The sequence below is a fragment of the Ixodes scapularis genome, unplaced genomic scaffold (assembly GCF_016920785.2).
Source record: "Ixodes scapularis isolate PalLabHiFi unplaced genomic scaffold, ASM1692078v2 PGA_scaffold1__304_contigs__length_218370807, whole genome shotgun sequence".
Lineage (NCBI taxonomy): Eukaryota > Metazoa > Arthropoda > Arachnida > Ixodida > Ixodidae > Ixodes > Ixodes scapularis.
In genome coordinates this window covers 112949368-112977227 of record NW_024609846.1, presented here as the reverse complement: position 1 = coordinate 112977227, position 27860 = coordinate 112949368, and the positions used below count along the sequence as shown (strand labels likewise).

The window sequence follows — 27860 nt, the reverse complement described above, 5'->3', positions numbered from 1 at the left end:
TTCTTCCTGGCGTTTCCAGTGGGAGGAAAGAGCCGGGAAGTATTACAAAAAAGATCTCAGCATCTTCGCGCTTTCCGCAAGCCGTCCCCGAACAATAAAAAAACGATGCACTCGTCCCTGCACAAACGGCACTCTCAACTCAGATGAAACCTCTGGGCATGACGTCAGACCCAGCGATTGGTTTTTCTCCGTTTTTCTCGCGTCTATTGATGTGCTCGGGTAAAATGTTTGTGATATTGAAATTTACGGGACAGAAATACGCTAGGATTGAGCTCTAACTCGTTTTTCTCAAGATGCTCTTCAGCTTCCCTTTAACCTTTTAAATGGAATAAACCAACTAGACCCAACCGAAGTTTAAAAAAAATCGCAAAAGCCATCGCACGCACTTGTATAGTTCTTATAGATATCTTGGAGTGCGATATAGTTAGGTACCGTCAAAGATAAGTTTTACTATGTTAAATGTGAATTAGTATAGGCCATAAAACGTATGCTATTGGGGACTTTAACAACCGCTACCGTGTTCCGTGTATCGCACTACCGGAGCCTTTGAAACAGGTTTTTAAGCGTGCGCCCCGTGGTCACGGTATCACCCAGGCGCGCGCTTAAAAGCAGGCTTCAAAGGCTCCGGTAGTGCTGTACGCGGAACACGGTAAATGTTTGCTAAAAGTCCCTATTATTAGTAGCTGATTTTGCACAGGACGTAACTAAGGATGGATTGTCAGCTTGCGTATTTTAGGCACATAATGTTTTACGCGTTGGTTTATACCCACTTTCCTCCTTGTGCAATGTGGTCACCAGTAAAACAAGCAGATCAAGTTAGAAGGGAAAAGAAACGATAATGACTTGAACTTCTGCATAAAAACTGAAAAAGAAAGGTGATACGCATCTTGCGCCGGCGACAAAAAGGTGATTGACCCGAAGCAGCGCGTTATCGCTACTTCCATACAGCGGCACCGGCCCGTTCAGGAATGTGCTGAACAAGAACACCCGATGACAGGCGAGAATGGGCTGGGATTTCAAGACTTAGAAGAGCACAGAAAAATGAGAAGAGTACAAAATTAATAAAATAAGTGTCCGGGCCGAGTGGGACTCAAACCCCATTACCCTGCGTGACAGCCGCTTGCGTTGCCAACTTCGCCACGCACGCGACAATATTGCTTGTACTCGTAGCATCCTCGGTCTTCCGCACCGGTGTGCACCGGGGCACCGAGGTGCGCTCTTTCGTCTTCGATCAAGTGCACTGGTGCGCACCGGACGCCCTCGCTTAACGGAGCGCACCCTCCCGGGTGCGGCTTTTCGTTGCCCCACCACGCACCAAGAAAACTGACGGTGTACTGGGCTGCAGCCCCGTCAGGCATTGCGGCCAGGAGTGGGAATAGCAGACCCGCCATCGGTCGAGACGGCGACCTTGCGAAAGCGGACCTGCCACGCAACGGCACTCAATAGGGAGCTTTCGTAGATCGTTTTCGCCGTCATGAAACGCTCTCCGAAACCCGCTTCGATACCGGGAACTCTAGAGCCAAGGCTATCGGCGCGCAGGCGCAGTAGCGGCTTCTTCGTTTCGCAGGGCTTAGCGGAGAGAGGAACCCGGTCTACGAAAACTCCCTAATGAATTTCCCAGCTCTTCCGACAGCGAGGACGACGAGCTTCTTACCATTGCCACGATTACCGGTGATTGCGGTGTTGGCAAGGAGCGCCCGAAAGTTATGAACTTGGTGGAAAGCGTTGTGAGGCGTTTCGACGACACCTAAGGTACGGCTATTATCTGGCAAAACTCTTCCTTGAACCAACAACGATGAGCAAATTATACATTTGGAAATGTCACCCGCTTCGGTGACCCCATCAACAATCGCGTCCACGATGATCGTTAGTGTGTAATCGCTAAATCTAAGAGTAAAAAAAAAAAAATTAATCGGGATAAATTGACAGCAGACGGGCACCGCGCGCGGACGTACGCAAGAAAGGCCGACCAAAACGTGAGGTGACGCATGGTGGCGGTCGCCGCGGTGCACCGACGCGGCGCAGCTTGTTCCGGATGTTGCACTAACTTCGCGCTGGACGACCGAGCAGCGCTGCGCACTCTCCAAACTTCAGGGCGGTTCCGGTGCAAGTTGATCGAAGATGCTATTCCTTTCAGTTTAAGTTCAGACGCAGCCGACGACACGAGCTTATGGGACCAATCAGACAGGGTCAAAAGCGCGCCATCGTGGTGTTGGTAATGTTTTTGTATGTGTTCGACTATCTCTAAGTGAATTATAAACAGAAGCGGCCCTATGACTCGAACTTTCGGGGCTGCTAGATCGGTCCTATTAGCTCATAAGAGTTTGCTGCGTCTGCTGGACTTACACTGAAACGAAGCATAGAAACTACCGCTTATGCGGCGTTTATACTACGTTCAAATGTACTACAATATTAAATTCATTACACTTATATTATAAATGCGGGGTGCCTATTTTAGGCTTTACAGATCGATTTTAAAGTCTAATGAAGTATAATCACTTAAGTTATACGGCCAGGAGGAGTGGGATATTATATAAGTAAAAAGAAACATATGGTTGAAATTAGAAACTTGCTCAGTGTCATCGAAAACCGCTAGATCGGTAAATTTTAGAAAGAATTCCATAACATGGGAAACGCGGTGGTGCCCTAAAGTTACCATTTGAGAAAAAGGCTCAAGGCTGGCGGTGTGAGAACGCGGATGATAGTTTTATCATCCGCATCCATATGCCAAATCATCACAAATCAACGCATGCCGAGTAGCATCGGCTGAAATTGGGAATTGTTTGGCTGTTTTTACGCATTCGTTCATCTTCTGAAATTTGGGCGCCCGCACCTTGATAGGGAATTTCTCGAGGACAACTCGGTCCCTAACTGAAGGCAGAATATAAAATTTAGGGCCCTCGAGCACATCCTGGTATTATGCGAAACACTTCAAAATGGGTCCTTTTGCAGAAATCCTGTCTCAAAGTGGGGATGGTTCGTCCGTCTTTACGCATTCGTTCATCTTTTGCAATTAGGGCATTCGCGACTCGCTATGGAACCTTTAAAGGACAATTCAGTATCCAACTAAAGGCGGAATATAACATGGGTGACCTCGAGCACGTTCTGGCATCATGGCAAATACTTCAAAATATGGTAGCCACATTTCAATTAGGAGAAATACACCTGAATTTTCAAAACGTAACGCACCTCAGGCTACACAGATCTCTTCTATAGACCTTATCGACCATTTAATCATTTATGATGTAGAACCACCGTCATATATCTAGACACAGTACTTATGTCTCGTAGATTATCTGGTACGCAGCTGTTAAAATTCAAACCTGAGATTTTTTATGGTTACATATAAATATGTTTGTATAATTTTTAAAGAAGTCAGATAAGAATTTACTTGAGTTACGGTTCGCAAAAACACTGTGCATTTGGCCTACAGCCAATAAAACTGTTACTCATGTGATTGTAGGCCTTTCAAAGAATGCTAATTTACATTCGTTGTCTTCTAGAACCGAAAATGCATAACCTGTTGAGGCTCATTTTGTACATCTAGATTGGGCAACAAATCTGGTACCTGCCGATCCGTTTAAGCACTTTGGTTGTCTTTTATCTACCCACCTTAAAGTCGTCATCGGGGGGAACCTTTCTAGAAATGAGCTGCGCAGGCATCCTGTTGCCTTGAGGATGTGCCCGAGATTATGTCCGCTTCCCGACAGCCGGTGTCAAAATCTGGGCGTCGCTATCAGTCATATAGTCAGGTCTAAGCGTTCTTCCGGATTCCTTCTAGGCGCTTGCTCAACCTCCGGCATGCTGTAAAAGAAGTTGATCGGAGTGCTTTTCAATAAGCGTAGGGTGCGCCTAACTGACTTAGATTTCTTGCGAATGCTCGCTGGTGCAAGAAGCGATAGTATTTGGCGACCTGAGGAAGCTCCATCAGCGCTGCCTGTTCCCAAAAGTGTTTTTTTTTTTTTCTGGCATCGGTGACTGATTATTAAGCCTCTGTAAATAAGTAGATACACCAAACTTTTTTGCTGCGTTCTTTTACTTTGGGTTATACGGATAGCATCGCTAATGACGTAGTGCAACTCAGAATACGCCGAGTCGTTCTATACTTTGTTTCACCTTAAGCTAGGACGCTGCCGATCATACGAGCTGGTGGGGCCAGTCAGAAAGTGTCAGAAGTGCACCATCATTGTGTTCGTGATGTTTCTGTGCGTGATATATCATGGCTGAACCAATCATGAACCGAGAAGGCCTAGCGGCTTGCGCTTATGACGCTGCTTGATTAGTCTCCTTACATCATAGCGTCGTCTGTGACTGGTCTTAAGCTGAAACAAAGTGTAACCAGTCCATTATCTCGTTTTGTTTGCTTTATATTTTTTGTTTCGATTGGTGGGAACTGGGATCTCGGGATAGCGTAAAACACCTAAGGAGTGCGACTACTGCGCCTACGTTAATAATAATGGGGAAAAGAAGCGCAACCCAAGTTTTAGTGTTTTTACTCCCTTAAGATTGCGAAAAAAAGTAATAGGCATGTACTTTTGTTGAGCGCGTTGGTGGTGAAGTTAAACACTAGAAATAATAAAACATGAACTACGGACAAAACAACACATATTTAATAGGCATGCTTGAGGGCTTTTTTAAGTCAAGATTATTGGAAAACTTTAATGCGGGTCTACACGGAAGTAAAGCGATTCTTGTAGCTATTCATGCACTCCTGTATCCCCTTTTTCGCTGTAAGTCTTGGTGTCGTGAAACAGATTAGTAAAATGACTGGATAGGAGCGGCTGCCAAATAGGTCGTAGACATTTGACTACAAAGATGTTAAAAATTATGTTGACGAAAATACAAAAATAGGTAGTTGTGACCTGTTTAATTCAAAGGATACTTGATCGGGAATTAAAGCGTGATTACGCGGTTTTTATTTTTGAGTTTAAAAATACCACCACCCATTTAATTTCTGATTCTCTTCAGTTTAGATTTCCTACCACAAAATTTTGGCAGTATAGGTTTTATTATAGAGGGTATTCGCTGGACGCCATATTTGACGGCGATGTTAAGAGCGCATGCTCAGAACGAGCTTACGTTAATAGGATGCTAAGGCCGGCAATCTTAATGGTGCGGAATACAAGCTGCAAAAAGAACTGTGAAAGCTAGCTGTCAATACGCGCTTTACAGTTGCGCACACAGCTAAGGCCGCTAGTGAACACTCACTATAGGATAGTCGCAGGTTGTAACCGAGAGCAGATAATTTCTCGCCAAGTTCTGAGAAATAATTACCGTGCTATCTTGGTAGTGCTGCACAACAGGGCTTAGGAGATTTATCAAAATCCCCGGGTAATGACATTTTGCCAGATAATGAAAGTTAATACGTCAGTGAAACTCTGAGAAATGAACCTCCCTCAATGCTGCTTGTGTCAAAAACACAGTGAACACCGTAGTAGAGGTATTGAGCTACTTATAACACCAAAAAATCTTCATAAAGTTACAAGACTACTAAACAGGCTCGACAAGTTCGGAACCGGGCCGATGCGCTCTAGAGGAACCGGTAGATGAATCCTGCCGTACGCGCCACTGAATTTACGTATTGAGCATCGGAGGAAGACGTGTCGTGGTTCTTGCCACAGGCCTGACGGCAGGTCTGGCCCCGCTCTACCTGTGCGAGATCTCGCCCATCCGATACCGGGGGGCCACGGGTACCATCTACCAGCTGGTCCTGACCGTGTCCATCCTGTTCGCCCAGCTGGTCGGCATCCCGCAGCTGCTGGGCAACGACGACAACTGGCCTTATCTCTTCGGTAAGTGGCAGTTGGAATACGGATCAGGATATTTCTGCCAGGTCTCACCAAAACTGGTTACTATTTCTTGACGACAGATCAGATGACAAGCAAACTGGTTGATATTACATAATACATATTAAGATCCGAAAGAACGACTGAAAACATAAACAAAACAAAGACACGCGTCACTTTCTAGTTGAATATTTTCCGTTCCCTTTGACAGTGTGGTGGAGGCTACGTGCTTGTTGTTCCAGTGATACGTCTATCCTTCGCCACGCGATCTCGCTCCCGCCTATACGCACGTGCAGAGAGCAAGGTGAGATGATAAAACGGATGCGGTTGATTGATCCGGCAAGCGCGTAGCACCTATCGCGCTGTCAACATAGCGTAAATATATTCTAAGAAGCACACAAATTGACCAGCACTCAATGCTCCGTCTTTTCATCTTATAGTCTTTTCGTCTTGCTCTGTCTCTCTAAACAATTTGTATCTCTCCCTCAGTAGTTTACACTGACCCGCTGACTTCGCGAGAAATGCTCGTATCACTGAGGGGTGCTCTGAATTCACTTTTCCTTGAGCTGAAGAACCAAATTATCTTTTGTCTCGACCACCGTTATTAGAATACTTTTATGATGGTTTCCATGCCACGTCGGCATTCTTGGAAATGAGGCTGCCAATCCGGCATCAAGTTCTGTTAGTGACTGAATGGGTGCACAAAATACCGTACAAAATCAACCGCACGTTCATGAGGTGTGGCATTTGAGCCAAGTAGTAACTCGAGTGAAACAAAAAAGATGCAAGAAATTACAAAGGATACAATATTATGTAAGCAAATGAGAGAGCTTCCGGTATCCGGAACGCTGCTGTAAGGCGGTGCTGTGCTAATTACGAATCGGCCATACGTGCCTTACTCGTAGACACCTTTTACAGGGGACCGTGCTGCAGTATATGCGAGCCCTTCAACATACTGTTAATCATCTTACACGACCAAAAATGTCACAAATATGTTTGACAAATTTATACAAACATACATAAATACTTTTAAATGTTTTGACTAGTGTTTAACCGCTGATTTCATAGAACTCTGTTTTCAGATTTCTTGAGTATGTCAGACTTCTACACCAAATATGATTTTAATTACTACTCCGAAATTATTGTCCGCGACTTATAAATTAATGCACATTTGATGTTCATTGTTTTATCATATGATCAGCTGCTATAGCTCTCCTTCTCATTAACCCTTATTCGCAATACTCGTGGTACTTGGTGCATGATAGCCCTAGTTTTTGTGAAATTAAACCCCAATGAAGCAACCGACCAACTATTCGATAAAAAAGTGAGTGGCGCTAAAGAAATATCATAAAAAAATCATGATTGCTCCTGGAAAAAAAAAAAACGAACAAACAATGAAAAGAATGAAAATTGAAAAGGACCCCGGTGAAGGACTGAAGTTTGATTCGGACAGAGTAGGTTCGACGTGTGTACCGCTCTTACAGAAGATTTACACCACAGGCACAACATACACCACTGGATCATTAGATTTCCGGAGCCTCGCACAAAACAAGAGATGACCCGAGTAATATAAATAAATTATCTTTTCATTTTGTTAGGTTGTAGAACCAGAATTGTATAATAACAATGTGATTTAAAATATTTAATTTTAAATTCGGTGATTCATATATTTTTTATATTTGTTGTTTTATTTAGCTTAATAGTGAAACGTTGTCCCTGAAGAAACATTAAAGGTCTCCGAACTTTCTTTGTTTGAAAATGTATGGCGAATAGTCCTGCAATTGTGTTACTACGTGAAACGTTCTCGGTTTACTGCTAGTAACCTCCAGGCATTTCTTCTCAAGGTGGGCCTCCAGGTCTCTCCACTCCTCTCTACCCCATTGACTCCACCCACCCCTCACCACACCATTGACACATTAACCCCTTTGGCTTTCTCCGTCGGGTCGGTCTGTGTGGAAAAAGACAAGCGCCGAAAGACCAGGACAAGGTAAGAAGACGACGACACAAGGCGTATGCAATAAGTGGCTGTGCATTGCAACCGATGTGAGTGCACACCAGTTTTCAATGACGTGGCAATCCTGGGGCGATACAGCAAAAAGATTACAAGGGAAATTCATGAGGCGTATGCAATAAGGAAGGGTGCAGATAAGTGCATAAGCGAGCCTTCAGTGACTCTGTCAGAAAAAGAGTGTCTATTCTTGGATAAAGAGTGGGCACGTGGAAAGTGACGTGGGTGTTTTTTAAAAGTGTATATAAGACTATGTTTTTCCATAAATAAATCTTCAGTTGCGAGTGCGCCTTGTGTCGTCGTCTTCTCACCTTGTCCTGGTCTTTCGGCGCTTGTCTTTTTCCATTATGAACCAACTGGCCCAACTCACCATTTTGTCGGTCTGTGTCCATGGCCTAGAGTATGGGGGATGACCGGTAGCGGGTAAACTGAATTTATGTGTAGGTCACGTGACGTCAATTTCCGTCAATCAATTTTTCCGCTAAATGTAGCGGAGAAACTGAATTTTCGTATAGGTCCCGTGACACGAAGTCACGCGACATCATCTTCCCCGCGAAATTTAATTGGGAAACTGAATTGGTGTTGAGGTGACGTGACGTAAATTTCCCGCTAAATCTGGCGGGGACACTTAATTTGCGTACAGGTCACGTGACCATGTCACGTGACGTCAAGATTTACGATAAATTTAGCGGGGAAACTGCTCTTGCGTGTATGCCACGCGATATGAAGCCATGTGACGTCATTTTCTCCACTAAGTTTAGCGGGAAAATTCGCGGTTACGCTTTTGGGATGCTTCGCATCCCCTGAAAACCTAGCCTATAAACGTTTCAAGTTAATAATGCCGCGGTTGGTATGCGTTGGTATATCAGAAATAAAACGGGTAACCATATTGTTTTAAAGGACCCCAACCCCAAGCCTGCATAACGTACTTGTTTAATGCTACGCCCACGACGTTTACGACAGAGTTTAACACGCAATCTTGTGTCTGGAGTCATAAAATGCTTCCGAACATCCCGCTATCTCACGGAGGCTTTTGCGGAGTTTGGGGCCGTAAAACTGCGACTCTGCCAAATCTCAGTCCTTTATTGGGACAGAGGTTATGGTCGAGCGTTAAGCCGTCCAAGATGGTTTGAAGTAATCCTTAGATTTTCCGTGGAACCGGCCAGATCTTTGTTACTTTGTTACGTAAACCCTACATTGTCTCGAGCAAACTACTAGGCAGTGTTGTGCCCGTTACCGGAAAAAAGTAACGAAATAGCGTTACTCGTTAGTTTGGTAAAAAGTAACGCGTTATCGAGCTACGTTACTCTTTTACAAACGTAACGATATACCGTTACCGTTACTTTCCAAAAATAACGAACGTTACTTTTACGTTACTTTAACGTTACTTTTCTGTTCGAGTACATATGTTTGGCAGAGATGTATGATAAGCCTCCTTAACAAGCTTGGATAAAGATAAATTTACACAGCGGTTTCATAGTGTTTTGATGCGCGAAGCAGCTTAATTTTCAGCATGCAGATTAGGCATTGAAACTGTAAATTACCTGTCTCCTTTAGTTGATACATTTCATTCAGACCTGCTGGCCATGGCGACGGACTTTCGTTATTCATGCCCATCTCACGCGCAGAATGAGTCGGAGATGTTAGTCAATAGGCTTTTATAAACTACAGCATGCGAACGAGGACTGCTGGAACACAACCAGCCAACCAACACCCCTCATCTGTACGCCGGTTTTAGTAACAGTCCGGTTCATACTATTACCAGAGACTGATTTACTTCACTATCTAGAACAGGACACCGGTTACCAGCACACTGGCTATAATCACTTGCTGCCTCTTACCAGCAGTACCTCTTAATTTTCCTGCGAAAAAAACAAAAAAAAAACAGGTTTCGTGTTTGTAAATTTTCTCTCCAGGTTTAAAACTTTTTTTTTTTAATTTTTTTATCATGACCTTAGGGAATTAAAAACTAATCAAGCGAAAGATTCTTCTGTGTACAAAAGTGGGTCAGGAACTTTCAGGCAGCGAGGGGGAGAGCGAGGGTAAAAATATACCACAAAAAATGTTTTTTTTTTTTTTTTTTTTTTTTAACTAGAGAAGTGAGCAAATCGCTTCGCCACGAGTTGTCCACTGTTGTAAACGGATGTCTTTCCACGGCTTCCCCCCCCCCCCCCCCCCCCCCGCTGTCCACTTCTGCTGCACAAAGCAGGAGGGGGGGAGAGGAGGGAGGGGAGGAGACTGTAACGCCTTGTGGGTGGTGACACTATGAAAAAAAAAAACAGGATGAATGGAATTAGCTGGTAGCCGCAGGTTTTTCTCGCCTTCGAGAAGTGAGTTTTTTTTTTTTTTTAACTTTACTGTGAGGGATGCTGGTTCTGTGCAGCGATAAGCTGGTGCAGGATTTTGACACAAGCTCGTGCAGAATTTCACCAGTTTTGGTCAAAAGTAACGAGTAACGAGTAACGAAATTTGAGAGCCGATACCGTAAAAACGTAACGGAAATACTTTACTCGTTAGTCATTCAGGATACTAACGAGTACGTTACTGCGTTAGCGAAAAATGTAACGCGTTACCAGTAACGTCGTTACTAGTAACGCGTTACCTCCAACACTGCTACTAGGTACGTCGTAAACGAGTTGAGGCCAGGCACGTAGCCAGGATTTTGTTTCGGGGGGGGGGGGGGGGGGGGGGGGCGCCCAGGACAAAATACTGTATGAGGGGGAGGCGGGAAAGGAGGGTCCCAGCAAAATGGAAGATTTCGGGGGGGGGGGGGGGGGGGCGGGTCCCGGCACCATGACAGAACAGCACGCGACAAAACAGCACGCGACAAAACAGCACGGTCAAAACAACACGCGTAAAAACAGCACAGCGTCAAAACAGCACGACGACAAAACAGCACGCGTCAAAATAGTACGCGACAAAACAGCACAGCGTCAAAACGGCACAGCGACAGAAGAGCACGTGCCAAAACAACGCGGCGTCAAAACAGCGCAGCGTCAAGACAGCACAGCGTCAGAACAGCACAGCGTCAATACCGGACATTTACAATAGAGCTAGGGTTTGGCGTTTTCGGTTTCAATTATCTTAAAATTCGGTGTACATTTTTTCGGTTTCCATTTCAAGCAGAAGTTTTCGGTTTATTGCTGAGTATATTTGTAGACTCATAAACTTTTCAGTTCTTTTCGGTTTATAGACGAAAACCAGAACTGACGAAAATGCAATATTTAAAGGCTCTTGTTTAAAACGAATAGTGAGTAAACCAGGCACTGGATTTTCTACTTGTTGTGCTTTGTGGCAGCCGACGCGACCTGTTCTGCAAAACGCACTGGGGCCCTTTCGTGATCTGACAATATCGTCGTGGGCTCGTATTTGTACACAGGACGAACATGAGCTTTACTACCACTTCGGTCGGAGAGGCGAATATCAAAATCCAAAAATTTGCAAGCATTGTACTCAGTGCGTCTTTCCCCCATTTTCACGACAGCGAAAGGTGGTTAATTGGCGCAGTCCAAGAAACGACAATAAATCAATCGTAGATATGCCCTCCTCTAGTAGAGGGAAGCTAGGGGTGGTTAAAAAATGTGCGGCATTTACGGATGCCCTTTAATTTTATTGTTCATTTCATGATTATACTATCTTCTTTGAACAAGGAATTCGACACACAAATAAATCCCTGTCAGGTCAAAAACCCACATTTTGTCCTGAAGACCATTGCGTCGGTTCAGCTTTTGTTGAAAGTTCAACCGATCTCGGAGACAGGCTGAAAACTGCGGAAGGAAGTGGTCATACGGTCAGTAATGGAGCACATTCTCCCGCCCACCCCTCCAAACACTCTCGCAAATACTGACCCTTTTCAGTTAAAACCGAATTAAAAAATATATATATATTTCGTCGTACTTTTACCGGTTTTATCTGAACCCTTAATATAGCGATGGAGTTAAAGAATGCATGTCTCAAAGTAGGCACTGTAAAGGAATGGAGAGTCTAGACCGATTCCTCGAAGGTCATCTCGTCGACGGCCAATTTGGCGAATCCGTTCTCATGGGAGCAAGTTGGGAGTGGGGAGTATACTCGATGCGTACATGAAGGCTCCCTGGGCAGTACCGAAGCCCCCGCTGGTGCGTATTCTGGTAATTTCTCGAGCAGTCGTGCTAATATTAACGCTCAAGTTTGCTGGTGATGTCGTCTACAAAGAATGAATCAGTCGCACGGCAATGTGCTGTTGTTAGTTGTTAAAAAGATACAGAAAGTGTGTGCGGCAACGGTGTGCTTAGCCCATGCTGTACGGCAACAGCATTGAGGCTGTGGCATGTTTTTGCTTCACCGGTTTCCACCGGATCGAGGCATTCGTCGGCAATATTCTGCGAATTTAACTCAAACCAAATTCTCGCCTGCAAGCTGCAGCCGCGAGTTTCCGGGACATTTTATTCACGGCGAATCAACCCCGTAGAATCGTTGTCCATGGTACACCTTGAATTCACTCTACATTAAAGTTACCTTATCTTCCCGGTTCTATCAATGCATCTGTAATCGGCGCATCTCCCGCTTTTTTGAAGGGGACGTTCTACGCTTAGGTGGTAATTACGAAACGACCAGTACTACGGAACCTCACCGGACCGCCGCAAACAAGACGGTTCATAACTTGAACTTATGGATTTCTTTTTCCCAATAAGTTTTCATCTGGTTCTAAAGAAAGAAAAAAAGAAAAGAAAAAGACCAGACAACGCGCTTAACATCGACGCCAAGATATCACCTCTAACTACCCAATCTCTTCAGAGATCAGCGTAGTTAAGTAGTAGTAACTACTGCTAACTTCGTTTGTTTTATGGAATAACACAGAAGAACCAGTCCGGACACTGACTTAGCGATGAAATAGGCAATAAATTCCGTTATGTCCTAGCGACAATAAATGAAAGGGTTAAAGGTTTTCGAAAATCTTCGCGCAGAGAGAGGTGAAGAGAGCGCTCGAAGTAGCTACATCCGTGCTGTTTTGTCGCTGTGCTGTTTTGACGCCGATCTGTTTGGGCACGCGCTCTTCTGTCGCTGTGCCGTTTTGACGCTGTGCTGTTGTGTCGCGTGCGATTTTAACGCCTGCTGTTCTGTCGCCGTGCTGTTTTGACGCTGCGCTGTTTTGACGCGTGCTGTTTTGTCGCGTGCTGTTTTGTCGTGTGCTGTTCTGTCGCGTTCCCGCGGGTCCCATGCCCCCCCCCCCCCCCCCCCCCCCCCCCCCCCCCCCCTGTCTATGTGCCTAGTTTAGGCACTATAATTTTCGAGGAAAGATACACAAAAATAGTACGTGCCAAGTCAACATCACCTAGAAATATCAAAGCCGGTGCTTTAGCTTTCTGACGCAATCACAGTGAAATTGATCGCAGACGCAGAATGAACACCGGTGCTCCGTGTACGTTCGGCTGGGTTCGTATCTAAACAATGCGCCGCAGGAGGCACGGCGTCGGGCCCCAGGCCACAGAATTGCTGAGTTGGTTCCGCCGCCATTCTAGTGTGGTATCGTTACGTGGAGGTAGAGCAGGCTGAACACAGTCTTTGAGTTTTCTGGGTGGCGTTGGTCGAGCGCAGGGAGCCTACGTTTTAGCACAACGGTTCGTTATCTCCCATAGGGATTTTATCGTAACGCGAACGTACTCGATTGCGCAGGATTGGCGGGGCCTAGGATGTCCGGGCTCATTGTTCATTAAGCACTTCAGATTTTTTTTCTTGGTTGCAGACATAGGGGGTTGGTCTTTATCTTTAGGGGAGATAAAGGGCCACTTGACACTACGTGTGTGTGCCGCGTGGTGAAAGGAACGTGAGCGAGTGCATGACTTTAGGAAACCTGTCCGAGTGCTCACGCAAAAAAAAAGAAAAGTAAAAGAAGCTTGTTTTCGAGGAATACGTTTACGTACCTAGGTGATGTCTATGTCGCTTCATCGTACAGCCCAGCGTAGATTTGAAGTCTAGGACGTGTGTGCTTGTTGCATCGGAACGTAAGCAAGGCGCACGCCATACGCAAGAACGCTCTTTTAAGATGGAGCTTGCCAGTTCTTTAGTGTAACAGGTTATGCACCAACAAGCGTCCATGACGTCACTCCGCTGTCCTGACGATGACATTTGTAGAGCGCATGTGCGGGCGCTCCACTTCACGCAAATGTGGTTTCTGCGCTTTCGCAGTATTCACACCTCGTGTGTGAACTGTGCGCGTGCCCACACCTCTTGTGGGCTTGTTCCTGAAACAGCGCGTTGGCCCATGGATGTCGTGATATGGGAAAGTGTCCTGAACAAGCCCAGAGGTCTATGACAAATGATAAAAAAAAAATCCCGCATTTATTGCTCCATCAGTAACTGTTTCTGCCCCTTCCCTGCAAAAAATGCTCATGTTCGAACGAAGAATCCAACTCCAGAGCAGAGGCATCGCTCTCCCTCTCCCCGTCGTTGCTCAAATACGGCAAGGCTCTCTCTCGCTTGCCCCTCCCTTGCCCCCCGGAAATTGCCGCTGTTCTTGCTCCGGTGATGCTCTCCCTTCCTCTCCTCGCCCCTTCCGGCAGTCGCCGCTGCGAAATACTCGAGTGCATGGTTGCGCTGTGCGGCCACGCTCCCTCGCCTCCCCATCGCCGCCGCCCAGTTTCCGTTTTCGCGTACTCTTCACCCCTCTACAGAACGGCTGGCGCACGTACTTTCGCTCCTTGCACCGCAGGCGCAATCACGGGCATCCGCGTTCTAAAAAAAAAAAGAAACGTTTTAGCAAAAAGAAAAAGAAACGATAATCACGTTTTTTTCCCCCAACACTTGCAACATCTCGCCCAATCATTCCGCCAGAGCAATCATCTCACAAATGACTGCTACATCAACGCCACTGAAAGAAAATAACCCTTCGCAAACATCGTGCCAGAAGACTTGCTGAAGCCAAATCTCTTTCAGCATTGCTTTCCACAACGCAGCAGCTACCACTTTCAATCGCAGCACACTTCGTGTGGTTGTTTGTAATTTTTTTATTTAAGTAATGTCGAATTCTCAAATTTTAGCATTGTCACCACAGCCAGCGGAGTCACATTCGCACCGAGTTTCAGCTTCTTGTGACGCGCACTGTTTCATTTTAGCAATCGGATTCTACTTTCTAGTTAAGGTAGCCTGTAGAGGTATTAAAAAAACAAAACAGAAATACAGTTTCAGTTCGTACAGTGCGTTTTTGCAGAAGTGAATTTGTGCTTTTCAGTGCTGCGTGACCTACACTTCGGTCAATTTTCCAAATCGCGGAAATTGAAGGTCGCGAATATTAAAAACGGTTTAAATTACCATGCCGGCTCCTGACTCTCGCTATTTAAGTTATGTTTCTCAGTTGCGCTTCATAGGTTCGGCCGTGCAAGCCTTGGAGCATCAAATAAATGCTTCCCACCCGTACACCCGAAACACAATTTGTAAACATGACAAACCAGCTATACGGCGAGCAAGTACTCCAAATATAAGTCTCTGGCGCATCAAAACTCACTCAAGGGCAGTCGAGAAAACACGGAAGGAACGCACGATAACGGGGTTCGCCAAGCGCGCTCCGTCACTGGGAAATGTTGAGAAGGAAACAAAGGCACGTGACCTCTTTTGGCATGTAAGGAAACGCACGAGGTCCGCAAGGAGCAGACGAACTTGCGCGGCGTATTATATATACGCTATCTCAACACCATCTGAAATAATCAAAGCCCGTGTCGGTGCTTAGTCTCACTGGGATGACGCCAAAGTGCGAGTGCAAGAGCCTTCATTTATTTCAGGTAGTGCTGGCTGAACACCATTATCAAAACTCTATCTTGTAACGGCCACGCTCATCTCGTACAATATCTCAGGCCCAAAGGTTTAAAAGGCAGAGGCATGTCTGAAAGTGAACGGCGTCAATTTTACTTTCAGGTGGCCTTTCAGCTCGTCGCACTAAATAACTTGGAGTGTGCACCGGAAGCGTAATCTTGTGCCTCGCCCCTTCCAGAGCGCGAGCGAGCGGTTTTGAGGGTGGATCGTGGTATTTCTGAAGATGGCCGAGCGGCCGCTGAGCAGCTCCAGCGGCTCCATCAAGCATGGAGGAGGAGCGTGGAGAACGTGCTTGGGGTTGAGTCTGGCACGCAGATGCCAACCACAGCTTTGGGAGCATTTCCATCTTGGCGTTCGAATCCTAGCAGCTGGGCGGAAACGTTTATCCCGCCAAGGGGTAAAGTAAAACTTCTCAATGTCTGTCTTACCTCAAAGTAAGAGAGCATCACCGAGCACATTTCCGATGATGAACACTTCTTACAGCCGGACACTCCAAGCGCGTAACGTAAAGGCCCGTTCACACACTTTCGACTCCTTAGGACAAAGTGCCTTGAAACCTCCTAAAATCTTTTGCAACGAAAAAAACACACTGGCACGCGGGCGCCATCTATGCGGTGACCCTGGAACTGTATTTTCACTAGAGCGAATGGTTCTGTGATATTTTTGCGAGGTCAAATGCATATCCTACCTAAGATGTACGTTTATAACATTTGCAAAAGCTTTTCAACCCCCCCCCCCCCCAAAAAAAAAAAAAAAAAAAAAGAAGGAATGATGTGCGAACAAAAACAAAATATATGAAAACTGCAAGTATTCCAGGGCCACCCGATAGGTCGGGCAGTGTCTTCTCTTGTCGTTAGATATTTTAAGAGGTTTCAATGCTCAGAGCCTTAAAAAGTCGCAAACGCTTGACAGGCCTTAAGTGCCACAGTTTGGCACTTTCGGGGGCTCTCAGGGACTTAACCAATGGAATAGTCTTCAAAACCATGCAGAAAATGTTCTAGATCTTGGTATATCTAACTTTGGCATCGACAGCCTAGTGTGTGTCCTTAACCCATTGGTATCACCCGATGTTTGGCACGTCCCATTTCTTGTCTCCCTTAAGCTTTTCGTGGGGAACGTGAAGCAAAAAACAAATCCTGACTCGTTCTCCTTTTCAAGAGGCGATCACTTTGGTTTATTTCAATATTTAGATAACGTAAACTGGGCACACATATACAACATGACTGATGTAAACTGTGCGGTAGCAGTGTTTACTAAACATATCGTATCTGCACTTGAGCGCTTCGTTCCTAAGAAACGTCGCCAAACAACTCAGTATCCTCACTGGTATTCTTTCGAGCTGAGATCGGCTTTAAGATACAAATTGCATTAACATAGGAAATATAAGGCTTCTGACTCAGCGTTCTGGTACGCCAAATTTTCCGAATCACGTGCGCAGGCAAAGTCGTTGTTGCAGAGCGATAAGAGAGTGCACCATGAGTCAGCAGAGCGCAGTTTATATCGTGACCCACTGCAGTTATGGAGGTACGTCAAGAACCGTACAGCCACAACTTCATCGACAACAAACATCGCTGACTCATCTGGAATTCCGATTAGTGAACCCGAAGATGTAGCGAACGTTTTTGCGAGCTATTTTGCCTCTGTATACATTCTTGCAGCGGGAATGGTTTACCTGCGCCTGACGTTGGTGACAGTGGTAGCGATCGCCTATCAATTCCATTATTTGAAAACGCTGACATTAAACTTGGAATCCAAAAACTAAAACCTAAGCTATCGGTCGCATTTGACGGTATCCCAAGTTTTATTGTCAAAGGATGCTCTTCCATTTTCGCACCCATTCAAACGCACATTTTTAACCTTTCATTGTCGACTTACACTTTTCCTTCGATTTGGAAAAACGCGATAACCGTGCCGATACAAAAGAAAGGAAGAACAGATGATCCAAAAAACTATAGACCCATTTCATTATTATGTCCATTTGCAAAGGTTTACCAAATGGTACTTTCGGAACATATTTCGAGATTTTTTAAACATATGATCCTGCCCGCACAACATGGTTTTGTGCGCGGAAGATCAGTGGAATCAAACTTTGTGTCGTTTCTTAATTTTGTTTCGCCTATTGTGTGTCAGCGGGGTCAGGTTGACGCTGTATATTTTGATATGTCTAAGGCATTTGATTTGGGTGACCGCTCGCTACTTTTACAAAAGCTGAAATCATACGGTATGAGTACTGCACTATGCACATTGCTTCACAATTATTTGTCCGGTAGACAGAACTTTGTACGTATTCTTGGTTATCTCTCCCGGCCTTTTGTCACCCTGTCTGGTGTTCCCCAGGGGTCCATTCTTGGGCCGATTCTTTTTAATGTTTTTATAAACGACCTTCGCTCATGTTTTCTACATTCAGAAATCCTGCAATACGCCGATGACATCAAGTTATTTAGGCAGATAGTATCTGTAGAGGACTGTGTGAAACTAATGATGACGTAAAATCATTGAGTAATTGGTGTAGTCTCAACAGGCTGACACTTAATCCCACTAAGACTGTTGTTATGTCATTTGCTAAGAAGCTAAGGCCTTTTCATTTCTGTTAACAACTATGCAATGCCCCATTGCAAAGGGTGGATTGCACTCGTGATTTTGGAGCTTATATAGACTCTTCTCTGTCATTTAACACACATGTCAATAACATTGTCAACGAGTCTTTTCGTATGTTAGGTGTCATATCCAGAATTACACGTGAGTTTTCCATGTCGGCCTTCATTATGCAGTTATACTTTTCATTAATTAGGTCTAAGCTAGTTTTTTTTCAGTTGTGTGGAATTCTATTGGGCGTACGCAGCAAGAGTCGATTGAAAATGTCCAGAAACATTTTTTTTTCGAATTATTTTACAACCGCTATGTTGGTTGCACTGTTTACTTTGAATATAAAAGACCTTTAGAGCGATACAATTGTTCTACTTTGAGTGCCAGACGACGCGACAGAGATCTCATATTTTTGTTCAAATGCCTTTACGGAGTCATTGATTGCCCTGACCTAACTTCATCGATAAATATTCATGTTTCGAGAAGATTTTTGCGAATTTCTCTTTCATTTTATGTTAATGAATTCTTCCGAAACTCCCCCATGACACGTATTTATACCTTGTATAATACTTTCAATAATTCTTGCATTGACATTTTCAACCCATCTTTTGCAGCGTTCAAGTTTTCACTTAAAAATCTATAACCATCTTTTGTAGCGTTAAAGTTTTCTATTGTCTATTTGTAGAATTCTTCTTCTTTTTGCTGTATGTTAATTGTGCGTCATTATCAAGGCTTCAAGCTGTTCATGAGCACAAAAAATAAACAAATGAATGAATGAGTGAATAAATAGTTATAAAAAGGCACCGTACATTCGTATTTTTTTAGAGATGCCCACTCACATCGAAATTTAATCACAAACGCTGCAGTTTACTTTGAAAAATTCCGATATTTTGTTAAGTTTATTTTACGGGTATAAAACGCTTAAGGTATGATTTAAGACGATAAGTTTAAGCAAAATCAAACTATATCTTATACCCGGGTATAACTTTCGGCGCTGTTCTGGAAGCGAGCCTGTCGTGTTGCGGCGTAGATACACACATCGAAGTGCGCTTCATCTCACTCCGAGGTGATCGGAAAAAGGAAAATCACGTAGACTGAGTAAGTATTCTAGTTAGGGGAGCAACCACATTGACGCAGAACGATGTCTCCGAAAAATATAGTATAATCACTTGGAACGCCCGTTTCTTTAACAATGTTTGTTTAGTCGCTCGAATAGTGCGTCTATAGTCTCTCTATGCTGAGGTCACCGAGAGCGTCATTTAGACACGCAGAACCTCAAGAGGCTGATACGCGTGAAAAAGGAGATAGAGCCAGTCTGCTGTTTGGAGTGTCAACAAGACCTGAGAAGGGTTTTAGACCCAGATTACAGCTAAAAGCTCCTAGCAACTTTTATTTCTAGAGGAGAAGGTGGGAGCAAAGTGCCAGGGCAATAATACACAGTACAGCTCTTGTTGGGATGGACAGCTTGTTGTACCTTAACGAGGATACTTTAATGCAAACGAAACGTATGTAAAACAATGAATTGCAGCTGTGAATTTGACGGTAAACTGCTGATTTATTCGGTTATACGTTTGCCAGGCAGCTGCGTTTGACATTTCATTCAGAATATACAGGGATTCCATGAAATGCAGGACAAAATTTGCCCACGTAAACTAGGCGCTTGATAGGATTGATGTCGTATTGCTGACTGTCAAGAAGATAAAAAAAGATAAAAAAGCGGTTTATCGTTTTGTATAATTAACTTCCTATTTAGTGAAGGTAAGGGTACAGGTTTCAATCATATATGCCGACGCATTGTTGATAGACTATGGTGCGGTGACTATATATCTTGGACAATTCATGTTCAGAGAACTAAATAAGAAAAAAGCACGGGCCGAATGTGCACTGTTTGCTCGGGAAACGCCGGAAAAGCACTACCGCCACGGAGGGACATCAAATATATGAGTTTACTCAAATATGCGAAGAATGATCATTAAATATTATTTACGGAAAGCACACAGTTTTTCAATTCCTTCCAAAAACGAAAACTGCGTATATGAACGAACGTCTATGTTTAGATATATTTGCTGATTCGAGAAAGATTCTCTAAAATGCGCTTCCGAGGTTTCAGTTTACTTTTGGCCGTCGACCTTCTGAAGCAGCCCTAGAATGTCGGACCTTCGAGGGTGCGGTCAAATTAAATTGGTTGATTTTGGAGTATGGTGAATCACTGCACTCGTCTATAGCTCCAAATAAATAGTTTACATTCAGTGGTTATAGACACTAGTTAGCAAGCGTCTATTTGAAGCAATTCTTGTTCTTGCTAAATAAAATTTACTCTTTACTGCACAACCTTTAATTTTGAAATAATTTTATTCCAGCTCTAGACAAAGGTGGATATCCTCTACTGGCAGAGAAAATTAGTTTCAATGTTTGATAAAAAGTTAAATCAGGAAAATATAGGTGTGTTGCATATTTGCAACAAGATTGAAATAGTGCAGCATTTCTAGTTAAATACTAGAAATGCATCAACCAGATTGCAACGATTATTTACAAGGGTCTATGAAGGTTCCGTGTTCACTTGTTATTGCACAAGAGAAAGCGGTTGCTCCTGTTCGTTGAACAAAGATGAATATCGCACTTAGAACAATAGAAAATGCAAATGCCGTTGCATCCAGGAAACTTGCAACGCTGTCGCTTCTGACTCTAAAGCACTTTCTGATCAACCTGAACATAGGAATGAGAAATAGTGCGAATTGTAAAATTCCTCGATTCCTAAAAAATAATACCTGATCTGTCCTGACATTCCGAGTTGGACACGATTCTGTAGGGCCTCTTGCTCTCTTCAGCTGGATGGATGCCTTGCACCAGTGACTCATTGCTGGGTCTTCCCCTTCGGTGTATTTTTGCCTGACTTTCCCAAATTAACCACACGATTTTATCAAACGTTATAACCCCTCTACAGTAAATCTTTTTGTTTAAGGCAAAGGTTCCATCATCGACCGTTTTACTCTGCAGTGTGTAGCATTGACAGAAGTTTAGCTTTCACTTGCAAATTGAAAATTAAATATTTTGAGTGGTACATATAAGCTGACAATTTCAAATAGTCAAATTTCGGGCATAATTCGTCCTTGGGAAAAAACGCCAAGAAAAAGAGACAGTTACAGGAACATTTCTACATTTTCTAAGTGGAAGCTAAAATGAATAAAAATAAAATTTGTCTCTCTACCTGCACCATTGAAACAGACAGACACGCAAGACAGAAACCGAGAGGAAGAGAGAGAAAGAAATAAGAAAATAGATTATGTTGCGGAGAGGTTTGAATGAGAGCGGGATCGTTGCACTTTTGACCGCCGAACGGTGGTTAGGTTAGCAATAGAATAAAAGTATACTAAGTTTGGGCTTCTATAGAACACTTCAAAAATATATTTGAAAGGTTATATTTTGTTTACTGATAGAATATTCAACACATAATAAAAAAACACTTCGCAAATTATATTTGAAGTTTATTGTCATTTCGTTAACTCCTAGGGTTAGCCTCGTTTTGAACATTTAGTTTCAGGAGGAAGTTACGCTACATCAAGTCTTTTTTCTTTTCTTGACTGGTGCCAACTGCGGCTCTATCGTCGATTGAAGCAACCCCAACCTGACTGCCTGCCCCACTTGGCCATGTGTGTAGCTGATTACAAATATTCAAGAGTATCAAGGTCATTACCTACGGTAAAATCACGAGGCAAAATAAACTACAAAATTACGACTTATATGAATATTTTAGCGTGCTTCGCGCAGCCGCCAAAATATTTTGCAGTGTATCTCACTAATGTTTATGTCACCCTCTATTTTTCACTTATTATGAAGAAAAAAAAGAAAAAGAAAAAAAGAAAAAGCGAAATAGCATTGTACGTAAACATGTACAATGCTATTTCGCGTTTTCTTTTTTGTGCCGGTAACCACCGTGTTGGTTACCGCGATGCCTGTAACCGCGGTTCTGGATTGTGCGCTAAAATTTCTATATAAAACAAACAAAAAAAAAAAAAACCAGCACATTAGTTACTATAAAGATCGATTCCTCACTATGCCACTGCTACAATTCCCACCTATGCGACGAAAAAAACTGAGAGGAAGGAGGAGACATGAGCGCTATCAGCGATGTTTGCAACCTCCCCCAAAGCTCGTACTGTTCGTACGCGGACCATAAACCACGTGACCCTGATGGAGCAATTGCAAAACGTTTTGTAATATTCGCTGTCTAGCATGACACGCCGGATTCTATGACGTAATCTGTTGGTACTTGGGGATCAGTTTCGATGCGTGGGCGACTCGAACGGCCCAGTTAAGGACGCGTTCGAGGCCCCGTATCAGTATTATTAGTTCGTATAAGCACGTCCTTTTGTTTTAGGTTGATCACGCTCACGTCTAAGAAAGGTTTCCAACGATCTGTTCACGAGTTTTTTTTTAATGCATCTCGTTAATATGGTTTTTAATGGAAATCAATAAGAAAACTTTCTTTATATATAAATTTTTTGTTATTATACATACTTTTTTTCTTTTTTGCTCGAGAAGAGGTTTACTTTGTCACCGTCTTGTTTTTGACGCCAGTGCAACACAGCAGGCAGCGAGGTTAAATTTTTTTTTTTTTTATGAACAGGGGAAAGAACAGTTATAAATTGGCAAAAAATCTGTGCAGGTTTCAGAAGGAGGACCTTATACTCATAAGGGAAATGAAGCAGATGTGGGTTGTTGGACAGCTTAGAAATTGCTTTCACGAGGACTATTGAAAATATGCTGCAAAGCGGTGGAGACTTCCCGCGTTCCAAGTAGTGCTGGGGGTTGATTCAAAGTTTGAACCCGAGTTATCACCAACATTTGATCGGCTAAGAATTCGATTAATCCGTCTCGTTTATTTCTATGCATAATATTAAAATTTTTCCCCTGTGTTGATTTTGTGATAAACGGCGAAATATACATCTTGGATTATGAATCAATCTCGATGCCTATTTAAGAACAGTTCAAAGACACTCACACTCACAAAATATTACCTCAACTGCATGAAGAAAAAGAGGTTCATTGATATTTTCCGGCAAGAGCCAGCTTCTCTGATTGTTCGCAATAGTCTCCGCTCCGCTAAACAGACACTCGAACGACGTTGAATTGGCCGGGACACGTGTAACATTCTGCACTTGTCTGGGGTTACAAATGTCGCCCCTACAATTCCCTTTATTGCGAAATGTGATCTAAATTTTCCCTTCATACGGGTGTACTCGTCTTCGTCCGCGTGGTGAAAGCGTTTAATTTTTTCTTTTGGTTCGTCAAAACTTTACCAATTAACCGGTTAAAAAATTTAATCGCGTTCAAAGCAATAATATATTAGTTGGTGGGTTAATCGATAAATTGTCGTTTCCTAGTTCCAAGTAATCGAACCGTTGTGTATTTTTGGCTATGACGAAAAAATAGGGACCCGGGTAGGTTTTAAAACAATTCACCTCGTGATATGAAGTCGTAAGGGTACGATTGACGAGAAAGCGACAGATGTGCAATAAAAAATTTTCCAAATAGAAGCGAATGTGCACAAAAATTAAGCCTGATCTGTGAAAAGAGAGAGGTTGCTAGACTGTTCGTATGACTGACGTCCCAGTAAACTTCAAAACATATAAACCCTAAATCGCAAGTAGAAAACTAAATATGATTTCTCTGTCTATCCGCAGCACTTGCGGTGATCCCATCGGTGCTGATGCTGATGTCACTGCCCTTCTGCCCGGAGTCGCCCAAGTATCTGCTCATGGTGCGGTGCCAACCAAAACAAGCCGAAGCTGGTAAATCCTTCGACGACCTTTGGAGACCTCTTATACAACCAAAGGACACTAAATAAGATCCTCCTAAATAAAGTAGTTATATATGATTGTGAACTGTAATATGCCTCAGACGTAATGAACGGTGTGAGTTTTTTTATTCGTAGAAAACATCGAAACAAGCTTGTTGTCTTTGTATTTGGACCGATTCAGGTTTTTTCGTTCAAGTCATTAGCAATCCGCTTGTTATTTCAGTAAATTTACAAATAACATTCTAAGATTAGGCATAACTGTTTCACCAGTGTGGCACCTCATTTGTTAATTAACATTACAGTTATTGTTTTAGTAAATTAGTTTGTTAGATAACTGGTAATTGTTATAATGACTTTAAACTAAATTATTTGTTCAATATTACATTTATTTGTTTGAGTGAAACCTCATCTAATTGTTTCGGTAGTAATCCAATGCTTGGTTTAGTAACATTACAATTGAAATATTTTAGAAAAAGCCGAAAGCTGATTCAAAACGATATTTAAGGCTCAGACTCGACATTCTTATCCCAGAATAGTGGGGAAATAGACGGACAGGACAACACGAATTTTCAGACTCGATCGGGGTTCATCACATTTTCAATTCAATTCAATTAAATTCAATTCATTTTATTTACTCCCATAACAAAGAATGGGCGATGGAGGCAGGAAAAAAAGCTGCAGAAACTCAGTTTCTGCACAAGACGTCCTATTTAAAATTGTTCGTTGGTCATTGCGTATGCCACTTCACGACGCGGATGCAGTCGTGACACAGAAAAAAGTTGCGCCTATCAGTGAGAAACAGTTAATAACTTGGGTTTCGTGTATAAAAATGTACCCGACTGTTTGTGACGTATTTGTTTGCTTTCTCGCGTGTTGTGCAGCGTTGATACGTCTCCGTGGCACGCGGGATGTGCTCTTCGAGATGGACGTCATGAAGAGCGAGGCCGAGGCAGCGGAGTTTGTTCCCAAAGTGAGATTACAAAACCCTCTCTATATTGCATACATGGTGGTCGTACACAACATCATTATAACGCGTGAAATAAAGTCCTTGCGTTGAACACTAGTAAATATAATTTACGAAATGGAAACTTATAATCACGGTTGCTTTTGAGAGGTTGCATTTTTTTTTTGGCATTTGGCAATACGTGGTGTCAGCAGGACCAAGCAATATGTACATGTGCTAGGTTTAAAAAAAAAAAGAAGAAGAATCTTATTGAAAGTACACAAAATTAACGCTAACCTTTTTGTCATAATTATTCAACAAATATAAAATTTAAATAAGTTTTTACTTAATATAGGTGTGTCTCGAGCTTTCTTTTAAACGTTGCAGAACCATTAAAAGCAGTTTAATGCACTTATCTGTGTAAAAGAAATGTATAGGAAAAGTAATTTCTGCTACACTTACTTGTGCCCTAAAGTACAAGTAATCACAACAGTTTTTGTGATATACTGCACCTCTCAGTACCTTTTTTTTAAAACTTGGGCAGCGTGATTTGTGTTTTTTTAATATTAGTGAACACGCGTAATTGGCTTAATTCATCGAGACACCAATATATAAGCCACGTAAGAAAAAGCTTGAATATCTTATAAAACAGCATCCATCTTACCTAAGCCTGGATATGAAAGGTGTTGCACAAACGTTTACAGTCAGTAGCGCACTCTCATGTTCAAATACGGCCTCTAAAGGAAGCCAAAATATGTAAATGCCCGATGCCGGCCAGTCAAAAGGATACTACCCTACATTGCGCACCAATCGAACACTAGAATATAACAAACTAGTGAGGTTATTGCCTTAAAAAGGTGGAGGTCACCGGTGCATTTTACCTGTTTATAATACTGGAAAGTAGGTTAGAGTAACACACTGCTCTTTTATCAGCGTTTGAACTGCAGTACTGATGTTGCAGCTCTCGATGATGTTGAGCTACGCAGAGCAAAAAGCGAAGTGAAACAGGAAGCTCTCAAGTCCGATTTGCTTTTATCTTAGCCCTCCCCCCAAAAACTTACTTTCTTACTTGAGTATTATTGTGCATTTCTTAAGTAAAGGTTTTAATCAAAGGTGAGTAACGATAATTAAGACGAACGCATCATTTACTTAAAGTATCTCAGTATGAAATCTGCTTCGGGATTTCTTTCTACACGAATGGTTTGATGTAAAACGGGAAGGAAAAATAAACATGATTTAAATCGTAATTTAAATAATGATTTATATTCTGGTTTAAGACGTCGGTTTTACTATGATAATTTAAATGAAATCTTTCCAGCAGAGTAAACCCGAAAATAAATTTGTATTTACCATTTGTCTATTATTTGATGCTCTCTATCGGGTTTTGTTTTCTATTTAAATCAAATAATCATCGAGCAAGAAAGATCTACAGCATACTGAACGAGAACAAAAAAGTGTCGCTCTTCTGAACAAATCCCAGGGAGCTTCCTTTCTACCTTCCATTTGATTCGTCAGTTATGCATCGTTCCGATACAAGAAAGTCAGAATGTGGAAACAAAAATTAAAAGTAAGATCATTGCACAATCAAATTAGTACGCGAAAAAAAAGTCAATAAAGCTTTTTCACTAACTAAAAAAAGTCAACGTGAGCTTTTATGTCGGGTTTTATAACGTACAGTAATAACACGTGAGGAAGTAAGCAGTATATAAAAAGTATAAATTTGCAATAATTCTTTCTTTCTCATTGTGTTCAATGGTGGGACAGATTTATCAACCAATCTTTCATGCTTTGAAATACATCTATTCTCGGGGACAAGGTTTCTTGGCATTTCCGAGGAGAGGAGGAGCGCGCGCGCACAGCCTTAGCCAGAGCTCGAATAGGGTGAGAGAACGGGTACCTTGCCCAAGAAAAGTTGTCCCCGAATATAGCAATAAATAATATTGTTTCTCTAGATTCAGCGCTTTAAATCCTATTTATCTGATTTATATAAAATAAATCTGATTTGAATAAAATACACCTGATCTATTTTAGTTTTTTTTTTTAAAAACGTACAGATTTTTTCAACCTTGCCATGTGATTTACGTCAAACGTTTAATCTTGGTATATATCGTGCTTAAGTTACCATGATTTATTTTTCTGCACTTCTATGGACGGCTTTCAGATCTACCTTAATTAATGTGTATAGTGATGAAAAATTAGATTAAACAAACATGGCGAGTATTTTATGCTCTTTGAATAGGGGTGACGGCGCGATTCCATATCTGTTCATTAATAAAATTGGCCTTCACAAAAATTTAGAAGTTGAAGTTGTATCACAACGGGAACTCCAAATCTGTCTTATGTTTAATTCCTGGCTTGAATCGCAGTTGTGAGATTCAATCTTGGAACACTCTTATTCCTAGGAGTCGATCACCTGTTTTCTGTATTACTGCAAAACATTAATTAAAATTATTTAAACATGTCTGCACGCTCTTGATGGGGGCCAGACATAACCGATAGGTGTAACGGGCTGGCACGTTGCAAAAACAAAAAGGCCTTCTATGGGGTGGAAAAGGTTTAATAGGCAGTTATAGTCTAGTGTTACCTGTAGGGAGTGGCACTGTTGCCGGCGCTGGCGCTTCGAAGCATTCTCTTCAGCACGCTCCAGGAGCCGTAATATAGCTGCGGTAGCCAGCGGTACACCTTTGCTAAAATGCCCTAATAAAAGCCCCCTAAATGCATCACTTCCACCATTCTGTCCCGCTTTCTATCAGGTGACGCTTCAGGAGATGCTGCGCAACCTGGCTCTTCGTGCCCCGCTCATCATATCGCTCATGGTGATGCTGGCGCAGCAGCTCTCAGGCATCAACGCGGTACGTAGAGCTGCAAAACACTCGGCAACGCGTGATATCTCTGACACGCGGCGCAATCGGTATGTGGCATGTGTCCGAAAGCCAAACTCGCGCGCAG

At 42.9% G+C, this 27860-nt stretch overlaps 1 protein-coding gene across 1 annotated transcript in view; it reads left to right on the top strand.

The window, feature by feature from the left end:
- LOC8028232 (solute carrier family 2, facilitated glucose transporter member 1) overlaps nt 1-27860 on the top strand; it is an 82958-nt gene that overhangs the window by 37268 nt on the left and 17830 nt on the right. Inside the window, exons 4-7 of the mRNA XM_002410676.5 lie at nt 5622-5792; nt 23853-23960; nt 24850-24938; nt 27665-27763. Of these exons, the coding sequence (XP_002410721.3) occupies nt 5622-5792; nt 23853-23960; nt 24850-24938; nt 27665-27763 (467 nt within the window). The remainder of the gene's footprint in view (nt 1-5621; nt 5793-23852; nt 23961-24849; nt 24939-27664; nt 27764-27860) is intronic.